We start from the raw sequence: 17,733 nt of genomic DNA, 5'->3' as shown, positions 1-17,733 counted from the left end.
AACAAACTTCCAAAACAGTTTTGTGCGAAGCTATATTTAAGTTATAAAACTAGTAATACCTAATACCTACGGCGTGAACTGAATTGGTAGTTCGTCTCAAACCTCCCAAATCATGCAATTCTTTGCTGGCTTTCTCTCAAAAACGAATGAAATATTTGATGATGGAGACAGGAGGTGGCCAAACAACGTGAACTTATTGTGTTTGGGGTTGTTAACAATTGTGTCGATGAGTATTAGTTGCCTGTAGAAAGAACATTACAGTCAGTGATAAAAGCTTGTACAGTCGACGTCAAAGATATGTTTACACTTTTCGCCTTATTACAAAGGAGTAAGGTGCAAAATTGTAGGTGTATATACCTAAAAACATAACATGATTAGTTTGATATTATTTGTAATAACCTCGATGGAGCGATTGAAATAATTATTTCGTTGGCAAATAAAGCAGTTCAGATCCTCAGACTATATCAATTTTCATCTTGATTAGACATTGATATAGAATAAGAACTGGATACCCAATCAGCCGCCAAAAATGGCCCCGCAAAAGTAACGTTAAAACAGATCACGCGTTACTTTTTCGTTTAGTCTTGTATGGACCGCTCAAATGTGAAGTTGTCAACAATGTCGTAAAATGGTCGTAAAAATATGCAAAAATAACAATGATAAAACAAGGAAAAAGCATGGAATGTCTTTCTTTCGGTTAGTTCTTTGGATAGCATTACATATTTTATGTAATCTGGTGGTAATTTTATGGTTTTGAATAAATTATTTTGTTAGTACCAAAGAAGGGACGTGAAGGAACAAAAATCTAATGAGTCGATGTGAGGTCAATACTTTTTTATTTTTATATGGAATTCGTAAGATAAATAAATAAAAATAAAACTAAAAATCATTTATTTCAGGTTCCAGGACCCATATTACATTTACAAAAAAATAAAATAATAATAATAATATAAGAATAAGATATAATATTATGTTTAAATTCGAGATTTCCAAGAAAACCTATGCGACGTGCAGAAGACTGCTATTATAGCAAGAGATAGGGGTGATGCAGTTTTAAACAAGGCAAAACGGCACTTGTGTGTTCGGCCCATTTCCCTGTTTCCGACATAGGGGCTATTCATAAATTACGTCATTTCAAATTTGGGGGGGGGGGTCTGGACATCGGATGATGCTAGCATGACGTAGGAGGAAACAGGGTCATTCGAAGCATGATTTTTGGATGATTTTAGGGCGGGGGGGGGGGGGGGGGGGGTCAAAAATAGATGACGTAATTTATGAATAGCCCCATATACACGACCAATAAGGGCTTACATCGACTAACTGTAAATGCTAAAACTGTCTGAACACAGTGACAACCACAGGATTTTTTTTGTTTTATGATAACTTACACGGGTTGTTACAATGAATTAATTTTATTTGAACTTCCGATCAAATTAAATTTGTTTCTTTTATTACTTTGGTTTTTCTGTACAGTAATACCTATTAAAATGAACCAAAGGGCCTCCATTCGTTCATTATTCTCGTTTGACGTAAATACAATGGTGACGTTACGTTTAGTGCCATCGGACTTAAAGTTTTAACAGTGTTAGTACTAATGTTTATAAATTTGACACTTAATGCTTACGACAGTAAGTTCTTTTCCGAACAAAACATTTATCTTGACTCAAAATTTACGTAAGCGTTTTTATCATCAATGCAAATTTTGCGCTTGTGTCATTCTGACCCACGTTTTGTTGACGTTTTTGTTCCGCTCTGTGTGTCTATTTCTAATATTAAGTCAGTGTGATTAGAGCAAATTTTCCGTCGGCCGTTTTCGAGCTACAAGGAAAAAACTGAAAACGTGAAAATGTTTGCACACCTTCTATTGCGCAAACTCGGATTACATGCATTTAGAGGACCAAACGCAATTATTAACCTTTTGCCACCGCAGGTTCAACGCCAAAGACTGATTAATCGGTCATAGACCACCGAGCAACATGGTCTACGTGCATATTAGGGCTTCCAAATACCGGACTTCATTAAATACCGGTATTAATACCGAAACTGTCTTCATTAATACCGGGATCCCGGGATCCCGGGATCCCGGTATTGACTGAATCGCTTAAAATTTTTGAGTTTTATAAAAAAAGGCTCACTGTAACACCCGATATGTATGTCCTTAGCTTAGGATATTAAACCGCCATCTGCAATAATTATTATTTCACCCTCCAGGTTGGCAATCATTTTATCCGCCTTGTTAACTTCACCAGTCACATTTTTAGTTCAACCCAATAAACCAGCAAACCCAATAAATAAATTTGCCGCCAAATATTCGTTTGCCATACAATTCCTTGCTCATTTATCTCTACTTCTCTTTTTTATTTAATTTTAAACTAATTACATTAATATCATATCCTGAACATCAGAATTCATCACCAAATATTTATCTAACGCATACGCACAAATCTTGTTTCAATTAAATGATCTTATTTAATTAAATATATATATTATAGGACAATTTTACACAGATCGACCTAGTCCCACGGTAAGCTAATAAGGCTTATGTTGTGGGTACTAGGCGACGAAATGGGCAAGTAATCTTCTTTAAACAGCCGAATTTAATCATTTTATTGGATTTTAAACGGTATAATCGGCACATTTTCCTTGTTTTTGAAAATACCGGGATCCCGGTATTGCATTAAAAAATACCGGTATTGAAAAATATGTTTAAACAGACGGAATCCCGGTATTTCTGGAGCCCGGGATCCCGGTATTGGAAGCCCTAGTACATATGCATAAAGCTCAATTTAAGTTTTGACACTTCGGTGACGTGGCGTCCGCGTGACAGCTTTTGTGTTTGACACGGCGTCGAAAAGGTTAAAACGATTTTCAGCTTGCTGGGAATTAATTCTTCGAAAAAATTAATTTGATTGGCCTACTAGTAGAAGTCGGTAACATATTGTGAGTGTTTCTCCTTTACCCATAATGATACGAAGCTAAGTTCAAGTATTTCCAAGTACACTTCAGATAGTATGATTAGAAGCAAATGATCCTCATACCCAGTTGCACTTTGGTTGCTTACTAACAGGTGAGATTGTGTGATCATAGAGTATTATAATTTTATTTGTTTTCATCTCTGCAGCTCGAATGGGCATAGTTTTCGGTTCGAAAACGTTACAAATCCTAATTTTGCTATTTAGATTTGTAGTAGGTAACAGTATTTTAATTCAAAGAAACTAAAAACGCCACATTGACTCTCTAAAAATAAACTTAGGTACTTAGAGTTAGATCAAGATAAGTCTGCAACGATTTTGATAGTACACGCAGTGCAAGTGTTATTTTATACGTCATAATTTCGTAGAATTTTGTCGTGTGCTATCAAAATCGTTGCAGACTTATCATGGTCTAACTACTCTAACTCTACCTACTAGCGGCATGTCATTAGGGGTGCAATGAAGTGGTAAAATTATTAGTATATTTAATTTAAATATCTAAATCACATACATGGGGACTATTTAGTTGGAGTGATTCAAGTTTTAAATCTGGTCTATGGTAGGTATAGCGTTATATACGGAAGCGAGACGTGGACATTAACTCAGCGTGATAGAAAAATACTTCAGCGCTTTTTAGGGTTCCGTACCCAAAGGGTAAAAACGGGACCCTATTACTAAGACTCCGCTGTCCGTCTGTCACCAGGCTGTATCTCATGAACCGTGATAGCTAGGCAGTTGAAATTTTCACAGATGATGTATTTCTGTTGCCGCTATAACAACAAATACTAAAAAGTACGGAACCCTCGGTGGGCGAGTCCGACTCGCACTTGTCCGGTTTTTTACCATCGCAATAGTTAACACGGTTAGTACGTCTACCACCAGTTTTGACATTGACATAACGCTCACGTCTACGTAATTTACTTTCTGTACATTTCGCTTGCACTAATATGCGAGTACGAGCGAGATGCATAGAAAGTAAGTTACGTAGACGTGAGCTGAGCGTATATGTCAATGTCAAAACTGATGGTAGACTTAATGGTCATGTTTTAAATCCACTGCATTGTGTAAGTGAAAGACTGCGCGAAATCGCCTTTCCATATAAACCATATCGTCACTTGTAATATGAATTAATGTAACCGCCAAAATTACGAAATTGAGTTAAGTATACAGTTCGACTGCGAATTTGATTATCTGTCGATTACTGCTATTAAAATTTCGATACCTTGAAAAAAAAGTCGATTACGTTAACCAAAATCAGACCATTTTTTTAATTTTAGCGACTTTGAATTAATGTATGACACATTTTTTATAAATTACTTACTATAGGGTAACGTAACGACAAGTTTTTTTAGTTTCGCATTGACTAGTATGAGGTACTGTCCAAAGTTGAAAAATTTAATTAATGTAAGAGTCATCTGTTTATAGATATGACTCTTACGTTACTCATTTTGACTCTTACGCTAAATTGATTTACCTATTGCTATTTTCTAAACTGTAGTAGCAGCCTTTTTAATACCTCATTTAGTTTAAAGATCTCACAATATCAAAATAATTGCTATAAACACGATTTCAATAACATTTGTACATAAAAAGTTACACCACTTTTTCTAATTTGCATATTAGTTTTTGGCTTCTGCCGAAAAATCGTCTATTATATCGTAAATTTGGCGGTTACGTTAATTCATATTACAAGTGACGATATATAAACGTAGTCCTCATTTTCCTCCCAGGATATTAACATGATTGAAAATATTTTAAAACAATTTATGCTGTCTCTTTTTAGGCTTCCGTACCCAACGGGTAAAAACGGGACCCTATTACTAAGATTCCACTGTCCGTTTGTCTATCTGTCTGTCACCAGGCTGTGTCACATGAACCGTGATAGCTACACAGTTAAAATTTTTATTATTTCTTATTTTTCTCTTATTTCTGTTGCCGCTATTCAACAAATACTAAAAAGTACGGAACCCTCGGTGGGCGAGTCCGACTCGCACTTGTCCGGTATTTCTTTTCTCGGATTGAAAATGAAAAGCGGTGTGTTCATCAATTTTAAAGGCGCTTTCACATCTTTCGAGCTCCAAAATATCTCAACTAAAAAGCGGCTAGCATAATATATTGCCCAAATATTCATCCTCTTGTTAACAAGGTGTACGTACTTAATCACGTAATACCTGAAAATTATGTAAGTCCAATTTCTCTTTTCGTGGCCATTGAACTATTATTACTAACGTATAGAACCGGTATAGAGAGCCAGTATTTGCGCCATGAGTAGATGTTGTTTTAACACCATAGAAGCGGAGCGTGAATCTCGCGACCTAAACGCGTAAGCGCCATGAATTTTACGGCGCTTACAACGTTTTGGTCGCGTGGTACAGATTGTGGTTGCGACAATTTCATTATGGCTTCTCTATAGGTAGTGAAAATAAAATAACTCAATGTTCGTTGCCGCGGCTGTTAGAGTCTGTTTGGAAAGAGAAGAGTCGTGGAATGTTATTGGGCCCCATACATTCCACGACTTCTCTTTCCGCACAGACTCTAGCAATCGCTGGAAATAATTGTCGGAGGTTTTCATTTTATTGTATGGATAAAAAGCGCAAACTTATTATTATGAAATGTTTACGTTGAAGTCGATTTCAATAGGTATATTTATATGTATAACCTGTGACGACAAATGTAAACGCAAGAAATTAAAGTTAACACCAACCCAACTAGGTACAGTAAACAAGTACTACGATTATTGGGAACATTACCGAAAACTCTGCGTAGAGGGCGCTACTAGCACAAACTGAGGGCCTACCGCGAAACACGAAAATCGAAATTTCGTTATCTGCCTTTCTATCACTCTTGCATATTCGAGCGATAGAGACGCAGATAACGAAATTACGATTTTAGCGTTTCGCAGTTGACTCTCTGTAAACAAACCGCCTTGATGCATCGAAGTCATACTAAAGGTTGTAAAAAAAACAAGCATAGTACATATGTACGTATGTATAAGTTAATCTATGTATTACAATATGTACTAGTGCTGCAGTCTGGCGGCAGAACATTGCAGTAATACCCCCTATTATTAGAACAATAAAACCCATATTAACTAGTGACGATATCATCAATAAAAGACCCTGGAGCTACACGAGTAAGCATGAAATTTCTAATGTTGGTCGTGATTCTTGTGCTGCTCTTACAGGTATGTACATTGTTGTTGATTGTTGGCACATTGTAGCCATTGTAGGGCACCAGATAGGAAGAAGGAAACATTTGTGTTAGGTACGACTTTTTCACCTTTGTGTCGGTCTGATGGTCCGAAACAGTCTTCTACTAAAAATATATTGCTGCAACTTCATACTTTTCAGGACTTTCATATTTAAGTTATGAATATGACTGGCTTAAGTCGAAATTTGCTCCTAGGAAGCACTATACAAATAGAATTGAGAGAATTTCGTCACCCACGTTATATTATAGCGGCGGAAGTGCTGTTCATATACCGAACTAATACCTACTGTAATGCCGTATTACCTACATACTTAGAAAAGTTAACATTAGCGAGCCTCGTACAAGCTTTTACTAGTTTTTATCAACGCTTTAGTAAACATTGTGTTTGATAAATAGTTCTGATAGATCTATCGTTATCACTAGAATCGAGGAATCGTTCGTCCCGTCATCTAATTTCTATATTTTATTAAACATCATCTTCCACGCGTTGTCCCAGTATTTTGCCATGGTTCATGGGAGCCTGGGGTCCGGTTGGCAACTAATCCCAAGAATTGGCGTAGGCACTAGTTTTCACGAAAGCGACTGCCATCTGACCTTCCAAATCTGAGGGCAAACTAGGCCTTATTAGGATTAGTCCTTTTTCCTCACGATGTTTTCCTTCACCGAAAAGCGAGCGAAATGATATTTCGTACAAAAAGTTCCGAAAAACTCATTGGTACAGTCGACGTCAAAGATATGTTTACATTTTTGCACCTGACTCCTTTGTAATATGACGAAAAGTGTAAACATATCTTTGACGTCGACTGTACTAGCCGGGGTTTGAACCCGCGACCTTCCGGATTGCAAGTCGCTCGCTCTTACCGCTACTTAGGCCACCAGCGCTTCTATATTTTATTAAAATACATATATATCAAATGATCGCGCAGGTTAAATATGCGTACCTACTGACGTTACAATACATGACATACTTGTCTTTGTTTCAGTTCAAGAAATCCCGCGAAGAATAAACTCTAAGGACTATTCGGAAGAGCTTGAAAACATGCCCAAAAAACATGTTAATACAGGGAGGTTTCTGACAATGCACAAACGACGCAAGAAAAGACTTTTGACAAGATCATTGTGTCATGAAGCAGCTTTGCTAGATGATTTACACCCCGGACAAGTTCAAGTAAGTGTTTCTACCTTGCCGTATTGAATGTCAATAATGATTAATGACTTAGGCACACACACATAATTAGTTGATTTCATGCGATCAGAATGTAAATATTTCACTAGGTACTTTTTCGTGGCACAGTCAGCTGCAGAGATAGTTCAACTATTTCTTCAGCTGACTGTACATTCCATGCGCAAGTTTAAAATTGTGTGTACGGCGTATTTAAGCTTCGCTCGTTTTATTTCTGAAAGCTGCTAGCCTAGGTCCATCGTTTGTGACTGACCGTTTGTTCTCGTACAACTCCCAGTCTCCCATAGACGGTAATCTAATTTGATTATCTCCTTCCATAGCGATGCATTCAACAACGCTGTACAAAATTTGCTTTCTGGTTGGTACTGTAATAAAACATGGGGTGCCTAACTTAATACTGTTTTTGCTATTCTATAAACTTTCAGTGTTACCCTATGTAGTGTAGCCATTACTATCCGTTACTACCGGTACTTCGTACAGTAACTGTAACCACGTTCCATTGTGCGAAGTCTGTCTACAAATTTAAATCTCATTTGTTTATATTCATGAAGCGTCTATAACACTATCTATATGTATGTTCATGTGACACACTGTTGGATGCTCTTTTGCGTTTCAAGTAACATTAGCAAGGTCACATACTTCTGTAGGGAAATAATGATGCCAAGAATCGGATTAACGAAAAAGCTAAAATATTGATATAAACATCACGACAAGCAAGAACTGCTCTTACTGGCGAATGATAACTCACTTATATAAATAACATAATTTAGTGCACTAAATTACTGTACTTACCTCTTGCGGCGAGCGATAGTTCCTATATGTCCGTTCTTTTTTATAAGGAGTAGTTGTCACGTAAAATATTTGTAGACAGTCATTCGACGAAGCCGCCTAGACAGGGCAATCGTGCGGGGTGCGAGGGGCGAGGGGTGCAATGCGCGCACCCGAGCTGCATTCATCGCCATTGTTAGTAACTCGGTACTACTTACAGGGCTAGCGTGTCTTATAGTAAGTCAAGTGTAAGTCTTGAACGGTTGTGTAAAAGTCTAACAAGCCTAGTGCGGTTCTTGTGCGGTGTCGGCATTTACGCAAACATTAAAGGCGTCGGTCCACTGTTACTTTTTACACTTTGTCATTAACTTTAGTATCGAGTGGTCACTGGTTGTTTTAAATAAAGAAACATGTAAGCGCTAAGGTTGTTTGCGTTGCGTTTCATTATTCATAATTTGTAACATTATGTGGAAGTCTGTAACCCCGATTTGTATGCCATATTGCATGTACAGTGAGCCCAATTAGGTAGTATGGTATAAAACAACGCACACAATATCTGCCACACTTACGACACTTACAGTTTTACAAATTATACAACGCAATTCCCTACGTGCACGACTGTCACGCAACTTAGCATCCGCAAATCTAGGGGAAAACGTAAATTCACTACATCTTTTAGAACAACGCCAAAACTCAAAAACTACTGAACGCATTTTCGCATTTTGAGCTATAGCAACACAATGTATGTTGGGGCTACTCTCTTTCCTGGGTCTACAAAAAAGTTCGCGATTGTGTATGTCTTCTTTTAAGGATAACTTACTTTACCCATTCTTACGAGTAATTTCAAGAAAATATCACATATAATATGTAGCATTGCAAAGCTATTTACACGGATACAGTATAAATAATTATCAAATTAAATACGTTAGTTACATTTATTAAGCATTTCATACAGATTACAATGGTCCCTTACACCATACAATTTAAATGAATATCTCACGAGTAATTGTAAATGAAGGTTCCATTTCGAGCCATATAACTTGTATGAAATGTTAAAGACGCTATCCTTCGTTAGTTCCAATTTTCACCACGGTATGCGCTGCGATCGCTTTACTTACCTCCACCATGCACTTCGCACGTAGCCAATAAGGAACTTTGCCTGCTAGTCAAATCAGTTTATTTTTTCGAACCGTCAAAACGATTAGTCACTCAATAAATACATATGCAAAGCAAACAATTCTATCTGTAAACACATTATAGTTCTTTTTTTGTAGCATTAGAAATAAGGTAAACAATCTTGGTGTGTCTCTTTACTGAAAAACACGTTTTATAAATAAGTCACGGCAAATATGTAACAATTATGAATCTTATACGATCATTTATATTCTCCTGCTTTCATAAGTAATAGTTACCTACTGATTTTTAAAAAGCGTTTTTCTATTAAAAGACATGTCAAGATCGCTTACCTTCTTTCTAATGCTAAAAAAAAACGAACTATAGTGTTGTAGATACTTTTTACGCGTAGTCCTATACAATACTATCGCAGGTGACTGTACCCGCCCATGCATGCTTTGCTACCAATAGGCATATACTTACATGTTCTTGGCCACTCCAACTGAAATATAACTATTATGTTGTTTGCGTGACTAGACACGCATGCAGCAAATGTTGTGATTCGTTCCTGATGCAGGAATCATTGACGATCAGCCAAGTACCTAGATTGTTATGTCTTTGTTTTTAAGCTAATATTAACTTCGGGCATACGGGACAAAGGAAGGTCGTTGACACGACAGATTCAGAATTCAGCTTCATGCAAGAGAATCTGACGGTAAGGTTCAGTGTTCAAATGGTTCAGTACTCGGACGGACTACATATGTCGGCCCCTTTAGGTCAACGCGCGTGTCCAGACGTCTCTTGATAATTAGTACTATTCACAAAGATGAAAAATGCTATCATGCGCGTCCCGCGTCTTAACAGGAAATCTATACATATCCATAAATATATCATACCACAATCAATTACTAGTTACTGTTAATAGTTATTGGTTTTACAAGGGAGAAAAGTTGTTGTTTAACCCCTTGTTCTGATATTGATACCCCCGAGCAAGCGAAGCAAAAAAGAGTTTAAGGTCTGTAAAAGGCTTACAACAATATACACTACAAAATGTATAAAGAGCTTGTCAATCACGTAATAACAATTATGCTACAGCTTGTTAAGTTTACTAATATACATTTATTTGTTAAAGGATGGGCTTGGGTTCAAAGCGCACTCAATCCACGTCTTAAACTTTCCGAGCATAGGTCAACAAATTATAAGTTTATTTCGAAAATTTGTCAAAGCAAAAATCATGGACCGAGTTATGATTCACGCTAGTGTAGAAGCATTACACGAGTTCCTACCAAAACAACATCTGCCAAAAGATTATGGAGGGGTGGACTGCAGAGCCTCTATCATCAGTTTTGACATTGACATAACGCTCACGTCTACGTAATTTACTTTCTGTACATCTCGCTTGCACTAATATGCGAGTACGAGCGAGATGCATAAAAAGTAAGTTACGTAGACGTGAGCGTATATGTCAATGTAAAATCTGATGGTAGACGTACTGTATGCAAGAATATAAAGGTACTTACCTAATGCAACTTACTTTAAGGTTAGGTAGGGTAAGAGATACTACGGGACAAGAGAAACACTTAAAATGATAAACAATTAGAGATGCTTGAACATATTTAAAACTAAATTAAATGACAATACTAAATATTAAACTAATAAATAAATCAAATTAACTTAAAAATGCTTATCTACGTAGAAATACTTTCCTCATACGGTTTGTCTTGCTACGAGCAAAATAAAGTACCCCAAAATTGAACCAGGAGCGTAGCGAGTGGTCCGAAAAGTGTAATATATAGCGTTGCGAGGGTTACAAGGCACGAGGGTTATGCATATGCACACTATTCTCCCGAGTGAAATAATCGAGGCTAACACACGTCGCTTTACAAACGGCCAAGCGTAGCCTGAAACACAAAAATATAAATATTGCCTGAATCGATGCTATAATAATTACTTATTCTTAATAGATTTCTACTATATCTATTTTGTTGAGCTGTAGCCTTACCACGAGCTGGACACTGACATATTCGGTAACGTCTGTGTAACTTACTTTCTATACATCTCGCTCGCACTAATATGCGAGTACAGTACGAGCGAGATACATACAATTACTTCGCACACGCTAGCGAATATGTCAGTGTCAGGTCAGTGTCAAACTCGTGGTAATAAAGACTACAGATAATTTATTCACGTTCTGTTTTTTACTTGCTCTATGCGGCTGAATAATATCTCTATCACTGCTACGCGAATTGAACACATGGAAAGCTTATAATTTAAGTACCTACTGTCAACTTACATAGGTACATACTTGCTTAACTAAAATGTTTAATTAACTAGTATATATTTTTTTAAATTACATATATGTCGGTGGTCGGTCAACTTTAAAGAAATAGAGCCAGCCTCTGTAAAATTTCGGAGAATCCTTCGATATTGACTGATTTCATAGAGCTGTGATAAATATGTACCTATATCTATGTATATTAATTATATCTCACAATCACAACACTGGTACAAATACAGACAACCATTTTGCTGAAGTAACTTGTACTTTAATCACAGTCAACTATTTTATTTTAATTCAGGCTATTTGTTACTGTCATATTATATGTAATACTGTCACTGTAATTGTTAAAGTACTGAGTTTTTTCAGTGAATTTGACTGAATTAAAAAAACAACAACATTGGTAACAAAATAAATAATTCGTTTTGTTTACAGCGCATCCTCGACCAGTCGGTGCTGTGGCAGTTCAACGCCTTTACGCTAGAAAACGTCTCGGGGGGTAATTATCAATCATACTTAAAACTTGTAATATTATTTCCAATTAAGATATTTATATATATATAGAGCTGACTCGAAATCTATTATTATTTCCAATAGTTAAATGGATTTGCTCGATTTTCATAACAGCTCGTCTACTTCTAATTGTGCAATTATATGTAAATGAGTAGGTAGGTACATACAATAATACAAGTAATTAAAGTTAATATGTACATACAACACTTTGGTGGTGTTATTTATCTACTTATTATAAGTGGCGTACAATTGTCTTTATTTGACTATGTACATGTATTGTCGACTGTTTGAGGTGTGCAATAAAGAGTATTGTATTGTACACTGAGTCCCGAATTAAGTTGACTGTTGTTAACAGGTCGTTGTCTGCCGGTACTCTGTGTTCATCTATTCCACATCTATGGCCTGATATCATATTTCAAGCTCGACGCAGCGAAGGCTTGGAAATTATTCAGCTTAATCGAAGAAGGCTACCACAGTACAAACCCTTACCACAATTCGGTACACGCTGCTGATGTCACGCAGGCCATGCATTGCTTTCTACAGCAGAAACAAGTAAGTCTTTGGAGAATACATGATGTACATAGTTTTATGAATTTCTTACCCGAAAGTTGAATGAACACCGAGACAATATCTCAAGCATAGGTAGACCTTGCAGTTTGCACAGAACGTGTCTTTCTGTTTCAGTTATATGAGTAAATTATAAAAATAATGGCTTCATACAAAAAAAATCCTCAGGCTATCTACATTCAATAAAAAAAAATATCTCTCTCTCACACACACACACATTAGCTGACAAATTCGTAGCAAGCTATTATCTGACTTTATGTCCTTTTACAATCAACAATTCTTCGGTTTAATGTATACGGCATTTTAGAAGCCGCTTTTATATTAGATATCTTTTTCACCATTAGATCCGAGATTATCTGGAGCCCCTAGAAGTGATGGCGTCCCTGCTGGCAGCGATCGCGCACGACATGGACCACCCGGGGGTCAACCAGCCCTTCCTTATAGCCACTTCCAATCATCTTGCCACGTTGTATAGAGTGAGTATAAACATACCACTCAAATTAAATATAATTGCATTGCAGGTTCTCCTAAACTATCCTAATGATGAATATTTTTACGTAATGTGTTAAGCAGGTATATTTAAATTACCCTTATCCACACGTCATCAAAAGTAATACAATAATACGAAGTTAACCGAGGAATGGAGCATCAGGGGATTGGGTTGACTCTTATGTTTGTCAAGTCGTACATTATAATATTTAGTGTAGTGTAGTAAATCGTGTCACATGGCAAGTCCAATGCTGTGTGTGACTACAGCGATACCTAGGTATATTAAATCCTGATCGTAGCTAATCGATTCCGTTATTTACATGAGCATGCTTGATTTAAGCTTGATGTGGAGGTTGAATCAGGTGTGTCACTGGTCGTTATGATTTATTTTGTATTAATAAACTGCATCGCGGTAGCATCAGTGAAGAATTTCCGCACAATGTGACTCGTTTTCATACGCACTGAGTGAATCTTGGAAATTCATGTCTGATAACTTTTAAATGAACATTTTTAGGTATATTCTAATACGAAATATTTACAAGCAGAACTATATATGTGAACATGTCCCTCACTAGTTTAGATAATAATCAAACTTCTGATAAAAATGGACTTGACGGAGCAATGGAAACAAGAAGTAGACGTAACAACGACACCAAACTTTATAGCTTGTTATTATAACTATATATTTTCTTTGCTTTCATTTTCAACTAATGTACTAAAGTACCTAGTTTTTAGGGTTCCGTACCCAAAGGGTAAAACGGGACCCTATTACTAAGACTCCGCTGTCCGTCCGTCCGTCCGTCCGTCCGTCTGTCACCAGGCTGTATCTCGTGATCTGTGATAGCTAGACAGCTGAAATTTTCACAGATGATGTATTTCTGTTGCCGCTATAACAACAAATACTAAAAACAGAATAAAATAAAATTTAAGTGGGGCAACCTCCCATACAACAAACGTGATTTTTGACCGAAGTTAAGCAACGTCGGGCGGTGTCAGTACTTGGATGGGTGACCGTTTTTATAGATAATGGTACGGAACCCTTCGTGTGCGAGTCCGACTCGCACTTGCCCGGTTTTTAAAACTGACAAACATTCAGTTTACAAACAACATTAGACAAAATTATGTATTCCTAAATAGTTCTAAACTCGTATAACAATATTATAAAATATGAATATAAAATAAACGCATGCCTAAAATGTTTAATTAAATGCATTGTTTGGTAAAAAGTAAAAACATCGGGAAATCATTGCTTATCATACCATATCTACTGAGTATGGTTAAGTTAGGACTGCGACCCTTACAGACCCGAACTGCTCCCAAATAAGTAACTTAGGTTTAGAGTAGAACTGCGACCCTCACACTCATTACAGAAACAAAGTGCTACCTAAAAAGTAGGTTAGGTTGGGTTGCAACTGCAGCTCTCAAACTAATCCTTATCAATCGAATGCCATTCACTTTATTTTGTGATTTTATGAAAGTGGTTATTTGATCGAACACAACATTTTTTAAATACATACTATTTTAACTATGTAATCGTTTTCAAATAAACTTGAGATTATAAAGTCCTGTAGTTTTCCTTTTATAGTTAGTAGGTAGGTACATAAATATGAAATAAGTAGATTAGTTTCTATTTTTGTGGCAGTATTATAATAACATGCCGTGTAAAGCAAAACAACTCGGCTCCGCACTGTGTGAGTGTGTAGTCAACATTCATCTTACAAACAATGCCTTCCGCTATTAAACTAAATATCAACGAACATTTGCCTTAATACATGTAAGAACATAATGAGAATTGTGTTTTTAAATAGGTAGTTATTTAAATCTGAAAACATTTTCAGTCAGTGTAGAGTTCAACGTCACTACGTTATTGTAAAACTACTGTTTGTCATACTGTGATGGTGTCCTACGCTTACTTGTCTCGTACACTTGCACAATGCACAATGGCGACGAGAAGGCAAGAGAGGTCAGTTGTGGCTGTTGGCAGACTGCGTGAGAATGGTTGTACGCGCCAATCGCAATGCGTCACTCGCAGTGTATCCCGAGTGAACGCTGGAATAGTGCCACGTCCATGCCTCCCCCACGTCTAAATGCCCCCCACACGAATACTCACTCGTCTTACTCGTATATACGCCTTCATTTATTTGTCTAAGCTACGAGTACGTGCTCTCGTTTTATCTGACTAGCATGCTGAACGATAAGATGTATGTATTACGACGCGACGATATAAACTCCGCATGCATTTTGTTGAGTAGGTACCGATTGTATGTAAAATAATAATGTAATATAATCAATAATAATATAATATAATTATATTAAGAATATAATGTAATATATTCCCTATTTAACATATTGCTAGGAGCCATACTTATTTTGATAATGAAAATTATTAATTAACAATATACGATACAACCAAGTACAACTTAAAAAAATTAGACAAGAGAAAAGACAAGTATAAACAAATATACTTAAGCCCGCTTGCACCATTCCACTAACCCGGGGTTAACACGTTAAACGTGGTGTTACCATGGTTACCAGTACAATTTGACGCTGGGTTAGCGGTTTAACCGCTTAACCCCGGGTTAGTGGGATGATGCAAGTGGGCCTTAGTTATCTAGTTTAACCCCACTAGCTAGTAGGCTCGAGCAAGCGAAAAATTCCTAAAATTAATTACGGGCTATGCGAGGCTGTAGGGAGTGAGGAGTGAAATGTTGTAATTAATGTGTGCGCAATATAAGCTCGATCGCGGTCCTTGCGGAGACGCGATGCCATTATGTTAGTCGCCAACTACAAATAAACGAATAATGTTTTTTTTAGAACACGTCAGTTTTGGAAAATCACCATTGGCGGTCTGCCGTAAGTTGCCTGAACGAGAGCGGGCTGCTGGACCAGACGTGCGACATACGAGCCGCGCTGGAGCGCCAAATCAGTTCGCTTATCCTCGCCACGGACATCACGCGCCAGCAAGAATACCTAAGCCAGTTCAAGGTATGACCTAAACAACAATAAGTAAACATCATTCCAAATATGTGTCTACATACATATGTACACTATGGGCTCGAATATCCCGACAGATTTTAATAGTACATTATTGTCGAGGCTCGGAAGTAGCTACTTGCAGGCTGAGGATTCGTTTTAAACGGACGACCTTGGGAGTCCGTTTAATTGAATCCGAAGCCAGCAAGTAGCCTTCCAGCCGAGTCATATATAGTGCTTTTCTCAAAAATGGTGCAAGAAATATAAATATCATAGAAATATTTTACAAAAGCAACTTTCTTACGTATATATTTTCACAGAAAAAAGTAGAAACAATTGAAAAAATTAGCTTTGCCGCCTTTTTATTTTTTTAATAAAAAAATAGAAGTGTATTTTTCTGCCGAAAATACGCCAACCTATTTGAGACAGCTAAATAGTCGCGGTACTAATCATCTGTTTGGCTGTTTAATGGGCCTGTGCCTTCATTTGATATGGCCATTTCAACTTTTAAAAAGTTTGGAACTCGACAAATAATGGAATTTGTATGCAACATTGCAGTCCCAAAATCGAGACTGCAATGTTTTTAACTTTTTAATTTTTGACTGACCATAAACTACGCGCTTCGCAACCTATTTTTTAAACGGCAAAGTCGACTTTGCCGTCCATTTTTGAGAAAAGGTGTATTATTGACCGCATTTAGAGACTAAAATGTCATACCTACACAAAGTTAGTAGTTGTAGTAGTTAGTAGGTACCTAGTGTATAGTGTATTTTTTTTGAAATCTGTCTCTAGTCACATATTATACAAAACGAAACAGGTTTCAAAAAACTTCGTATATTCCACTGACAGATCTGTCGGGTTACTCGAGCCCAAGGTGTATAATCTTCCAAAAAACTTAGGTAGGTACTACAATAATTTAATTTCGTTAAATATTTAGGCATTAAGTGCATCTTAGTCTGTTTAAAGAGTTTCCAAGCCTTTTAATATTTTATACTAACTCATCCATCTATTGCTCACTTTCTAGCCTTTTCAATAATTTACTATACACCGATACGTCATGTGATTTAGGTTAGGAGGTAAGGTAATAAATAAATCAAATAGTTAGTGTGTTAATGTTAACTAACGCACACATCGAAACTAAGCATTGTGTCAGTTATAAGTTATAACTTATAAGTTATAATAATAACTACCACAAATTTTAATTTCGGTAATCTTTTCATTTTTTACACAATCTTTTATTTATTATAAAATTTAGGTTGATTTGTAACTCAGCGTTAAGCTGCTGCTGACGCGCGCTTAGCCTACAAAGATTGTTTGCTCATCTTTACCTGACCGTGTTAAGAGCCAACGGGAGTGGTCATTTCTCCATACAAACGTACTCCTCGTTTTCCTCCGTGGTTTTTGAAGCTAGAGCAATGATTTTTTCAACACAGATTAATATTGTTAATATCTGTGTCGGACCGTTTTGCTTTATTATGATATTTTTGTTTTTTAAGGTGCTAGAGTCCTTCAAAAATGGCCAAAATGCCGCAATGAGAGGCGTGGCATTCAAAACTAATATCAATTAGCCAAAAAAGCAAAACGGTCCGACACAGATAATTTCATAATCATTTAGATTTCCAAATTTGGTTACAATTGGTTAAGTTTTGGAGGAGGAAACAGAGGAG

The 17,733-nt window shown here is 36.8% G+C and overlaps 1 protein-coding gene across 1 annotated transcript in view; it reads left to right on the top strand.

The window, feature by feature from the left end:
- Positions 1 to 17,733, top strand: part of LOC134805018 (uncharacterized) — a 41,985-nt gene that overhangs the window by 12,209 nt on the left and 12,043 nt on the right. Inside the window, exons 3-7 of the mRNA XM_063778302.1 lie at positions 7,166 to 7,350; positions 11,960 to 12,023; positions 12,393 to 12,589; positions 12,949 to 13,080; positions 15,908 to 16,078. Coding sequence (XP_063634372.1) covers positions 7,166 to 7,350; positions 11,960 to 12,023; positions 12,393 to 12,589; positions 12,949 to 13,080; positions 15,908 to 16,078 — 749 coding nt within the window. The remainder of the gene's footprint in view (positions 1 to 7,165; positions 7,351 to 11,959; positions 12,024 to 12,392; positions 12,590 to 12,948; positions 13,081 to 15,907; positions 16,079 to 17,733) is intronic.

Source organism: Cydia splendana, chromosome Z, assembly GCF_910591565.1.
Source record: "Cydia splendana chromosome Z, ilCydSple1.2, whole genome shotgun sequence".
NCBI lineage: Eukaryota > Metazoa > Arthropoda > Insecta > Lepidoptera > Tortricidae > Cydia > Cydia splendana.
Note: the sequence above shows the minus strand (reverse complement) of the source record. Positions and strands in the feature narration are given on the sequence as shown.